The 4,510-nt window shown below is 38.6% G+C and overlaps 2 protein-coding genes and 1 long non-coding RNA gene across 3 annotated transcripts; all 3 read left to right on the plus strand.

Moving 5' to 3' along the window:
• The first annotated feature begins 287 nt into the window (after positions 1 to 287).
• Positions 288 to 1,157, plus strand: LOC122655170. Its single transcript, XM_043849388.1, has 2 exons — positions 288 to 836; positions 951 to 1,157. Exons 1-2 carry the CDS (start codon positions 288 to 290, stop codon positions 1,155 to 1,157), a joined length of 756 nt encoding a protein of 251 aa, XP_043705323.1.
• Positions 1,158 to 1,226: 69 nt separating this feature from the next.
• Positions 1,227 to 1,568, plus strand: LOC122655171. Its single transcript, XM_043849389.1, has one exon. It carries the CDS (start codon positions 1,227 to 1,229, stop codon positions 1,566 to 1,568), a length of 342 nt encoding a protein of 113 aa, XP_043705324.1.
• A 1,464-nt stretch (positions 1,569 to 3,032) lies between these two features.
• Positions 3,033 to 3,481, plus strand: LOC122656575. Its single transcript, XR_006332127.1, has 3 exons — positions 3,033 to 3,134; positions 3,228 to 3,303; positions 3,404 to 3,481. It is a non-coding gene; the product is annotated as an uncharacterized LOC122656575 (long non-coding RNA).
• Positions 3,482 to 4,510: the final 1,029 nt, after the last annotated feature.

A 4,510-nucleotide genomic window follows, 5' to 3' on the forward strand; every position in this document is an offset into this window, starting at 1 on the left:
AAAACCCACAGTTGGTTCCTCTACCATTCTTCCGGGTCTTAGAAAGGTTTGGAACTTCACCAATGCTGCGGAGCGGTGGGTTGTGGGAAGTGGAAGCTCCATCAGATTCTAGTACAACAAATGGGTAGGGGAGAACAGTATCCACAGTCGGTTCCTCTACCATTCTTCCGGGTCTTAGAAAGGTTTGGAACTTCACCAATGCTGCGGAGTGGTGGGTTGTGGGAAGTGGAAGCTCCATCAGATTCTAGTACAACAAATGGGTAGGGGAGAACAGTATTGAGGAGTTGATGCAGCCTGCTAGGATACCAAGCTCTCTCAAAGCTAAAGTGTCTGATTTTTTGGAAGATGGAAATTGGGTTTTCCCTATAGCAGCAACCCCAGCTCTCAATGATGTCTTCACTACAATTTGGGCTTTAGAAATTACGAGCTCTAATAGGGAAGATTGCAGATTTTGGGCTCACACTAAGTCTGAAGTATTCACAGTGAGATCAGCCTGGGATGCCTTGAGGATGACAGCGCCACAACCTGAGTGGGGGTGGGCAGTTTGGCAACGAAGTTTGCAGCCTAGGAACTCTATTTTTGGATGGCGTTTAGCAAATGGAGCTCTCCCCACTGATGACAAGGTCAAGCGAAAATCAGTGTCTTTTGCTTCAAGATGTGAGCTTTGTGCAGCGGACTGTGAGACTAAGAGCCACTTATTCTTGGAGTGCAATTTTGCAATTCAGGTGTGGAAGGAGATTCTCTTCATCTTCAATGAAAATTGGAATGGGTTTCCCTCCATAGAGCTTTTATTTTCATGGTGGAGGCGGAAATCCAAGGTGGTGTCATTACCCAAAGTATGGAATTCCTTCCCTACAATTACTTGCTAGAAAATATGGATGGAGCGCAACAGGCGGCGATATGACAATATGCATAGAACACTTTCTCATGTGATCAGTCTAATTCTTAAGGAAGTGTCGGATGGAAGCAACCTTGAAGAATCCAAAGTGAAGTCAGTGCAGGAGCTGGTTTTGGCTAGAAGACTGCGGGTATCCATTTCAAAAAACCTAGCGAAGAACATCTTTGAAGTAAGGTGGAAACTGCCACCGCCTGGATGGATTAAGCTCAACATTGATGGGTCTTCCCTAGGGAACCCGGCTTCTGCAAGTGCAGCATGATTATTTCGTGATCATTTTGGTACACCTATTATGTGTATTGTAGCATTCCAAGAAGTGGGGACCAATTTCATGGCTGAATTGGCAGCTTTTATAGCAGGCGTGAAGGAGGCAAGGGATCTTGGCATTGATAAGCTTTGGATTGAAAGTGACTCCGCTGCAATGGTCGTTGCGATACTAAGCTGCAAGATCCCTTGGCAAGTCCTACAGAAATGGTGGTCAATTTCGCACTTTCTGGACTCAATTCAATGGAGACTTACCCACTGCTATAGGGAAGCAAATGCCCTGGCTGATGCATTAGCAAACTATGCTGCTAGGCAGCAATGTGACAGAAAATGGACTTCAACGCCAGATTTCATTACTTCTAAGGTTGGCTATGATGCGTTAGGAAGGCCATATTACAGGTTTACGTGAGTTGCAGCGTATGGCAAGGCTTTATTATGAGGCCCGCAGCGTATTGGTTAGTTCTCCTAACTGGGGAGGTTCGTTGATGGCAATGCCGAAGGTGAACTCCCTAGTTTTTGAGATAGAATGTCTGATTTATGCCCTGTAATCATCTTATGTATCTTTCGTTTTCATATTAATATACACATTGCTAACCATTAGCCAAAAAAAAGAACAGTATAACTGAAGTGATGAAATTGACTTTACCAAAAAAAAAAAAATGATGAAATTGAAATCGATGAACTATTGCGGGATGCGGGAAAAAGAAAAAAATGACAGGAGAACAGTACCGAGAAAAAGTCCTGAAACAAGGATGGAGCGATGTCAGTATAGAGGGTTGATAAAATTGGAAAGAAATATAATCTCCTATGAGAGGGGATTTCTTTTTCTTTTTACCGTAAATTGACAGATTTCTAACTAATTAAGGTTGAGAAGAGAGAGAAAAGAGATAGATAAATGGGAAGAAGAGAGATCTTTACGAGAGAGACGTGGAATGGGAAGAAAATCATTAAAGATTTTGGTCTCCAAATTTTGATTTGCCACTGATTAAAAAAAAAGTAATAATTGCCTAACGAGACCTATTATTGGATCATTAAAGATTTTGGTCTCCAAATTCTGATTTGTCACTAATTAAAAAAAAAAAAAAATTAATACTAAGGGTATCTAAAATTATGAAATTATAAGAAAGAATGACATAAAGATTAAGAATTGAAGAATGGAATTTTAGATAAGAATGAAGGGTAGAATAGGTAACTGAAAGATTTGCCACAACGTGCTTTTATATAATAGTAAATAGTAAATAGTAATAGTATAGTATGATATATATATATCATACTATTATATAAGTGCATGAATTCATGTTTCGTGGTTACTTTTTCATTTGACTATTTTATCCTTCTTTTTTATTTAAATACTTTATCTTTTTTACTATATTTTTTTTCATCTTTTTATTTTTCCCAAAATATTGGTATCCTTTCTATTTTTTTAATATTCAATTACTCACTAAAAAATTAATTTCCTTATTCGTCTCATGTTTCATCTCTCACATCTCACGTGCCCTTTTTTATCTCTCATTTTTTCTATACTTTCTCTCTTCCACTTTCCTTTTTTTTTTTTCCCTACTCTCTTTCCCACTTTCCTTTCTTACTTCCAAAACTCTTCCTTCCCCCCTTTTCTCACTCTCTGACGTTGCCCTCACTCTCTTTCTAAAATATCCCCTTCCTCCTAATATGGCCGCCCACCCAAATTTATATCTTTCCAAATTATCTCCTGACCTCTCTTTTTTTGGTAGAATCCTAATCTCAGTTTCCTTATCAGTAAAATCATAAAATTTTAGTATAACCAAGACGGTTCCCTTTCTCTCTTTTCTTCTCACATTTTCTTCTCATTTTTATATTTTCAATTTTTTTCCCCCCACTTCTCACACCCTCGACAAAGATGTAAGAGAGCATATAGTGTTTGCGATTGAATATGGGAAATGACTCCACGAACCCTAAGCGGGTACCCCTCAATCCCAACTGGGCTCAGCTGCAACAAGTACACTTTCCTTTCTCCAAAATTTCTTCTCTTCGCATCTTTCTGTGTGTGTTGATTTGTGTCTAATGAAGTAGCCATTGGTTTGCCTCTCAGAAACTGAAAAGCGACGCGCCAAAGCCATTTAAACCTTCAGTTGATTCGGACAGAAAAACCCAAAAAAGCGTATTAGGTGAGAAATTTTGTAAATATGTGTGTGTATGTATAAAGGAGTGTGTTTTCTTTGTTCTTCTTCGTACTCTAAGCTTCGTCTATGGAAGGTTTCAGTTCAGGGAAACGTAAAGAGAGAGAGGATGCCGAACCCACTTCTCAGAAGTCTATTCTCACTCCAGTCACGAATGATTACAGGTGCTTCTCCATTACCATGTCTATTCTTCTTCGTTTCTTTCTCATGAAGATATTGTTCTTCCTCTTAAAGAAGTCATTTTGTGTTTAGTAAGAAAATGTGTGTGTTGTTTATGCCCAAAAGGAGAGATTACTTATGTACCCTGTCTTTGATCATAGCAGTATCGTAAGTTTGAAGCTTCGTTATAAATTATTTCTTTGAGAAATAATTCTGTTTTGTTAAAGGTCACATGAAATTCTGGTCATTAGGTCACAGATTCGTTTTGGTTTGATGGCTCACGGATACCTATTGCTCTTATATTTTTACAATCACTTCAAATTGATAGAAAGAACAGAGAACAAATTTGGAATGGAGATCAAGAACCAATTTGTGGTTATGAAAATAGATTTGCATGAATTGTGCAATAAGTTCAAGTAACCAATGAGGGGAAATTATGGAAGTCCTGATGAATCTGGTTAGATCTTGTCATTAACGTGTATAATTCGACTATTGTGTGCTATGTTAATTAAAACCAATTTTTGTTATGTTTGTGAGTACGTAGACTGTATCCTGAATTCCCAGGTTCCATTCCATGTTGGACTGGATACCTTCTCCAACACTGTCTTAAAGCATGGAATGACCTTTCTTTCTCTAAAATCACTAATATGTGTCGGGGGGTTTCCATAAAAGCTTCTTGATGTTGGATGCCTCTTGGTTCCTATTTAAAAGACCTCTGTAAGGACATTTGAGTGCTTCAAGGGGTGATAGTTATCCTTGTCTGGCTGAGTGATGCAGGTGCACTACCTTGAACGACCCAAATCCAATTGGGAACCCTCAAAACGCACTGATTGAGATTTTTTTGTTCTTTTGGGTTTTCATGGTTCATGGATTCAATTTTTGTTCTTATTGTCTTGAAAGCTGTTGAAATTCTTAATGTTTTGGAAGAGTTATTATATTGACAAGCCTCAGAAGATGTTGTAGTTGTTTTGGGTTCATTAGGAAGCCTAAAAGATCATTGAGGCCTCCTGCTTGCTCAGGCATTCGTTTCTCTACT

Source organism: Telopea speciosissima, chromosome 3, assembly GCF_018873765.1.
Source record: "Telopea speciosissima isolate NSW1024214 ecotype Mountain lineage chromosome 3, Tspe_v1, whole genome shotgun sequence".
Taxonomy (NCBI): Eukaryota; Viridiplantae; Streptophyta; class Magnoliopsida; order Proteales; family Proteaceae; genus Telopea; species Telopea speciosissima.

Bases quoted from the DNA above. Each gene is read 5' to 3' on its own strand.
- LOC122655170 (XM_043849388.1), top strand. From the start codon at position 288: ATGCAGCCTGCTAGGATACCAAGCTCTCTCAAAGCTAAAGTGTCTGAT. The intron at 837-950 runs GTATGGAATTCC...CTAATTCTTAAG, and splicing joins AGGTGGTGTCATTACCCAAA to GAAGTGTCGGATGGAAGCAA.
- LOC122655171 (XM_043849389.1), top strand. From the start codon at position 1,227: ATGGCTGAATTGGCAGCTTTTATAGCAGGCGTGAAGGAGGCAAGGGAT.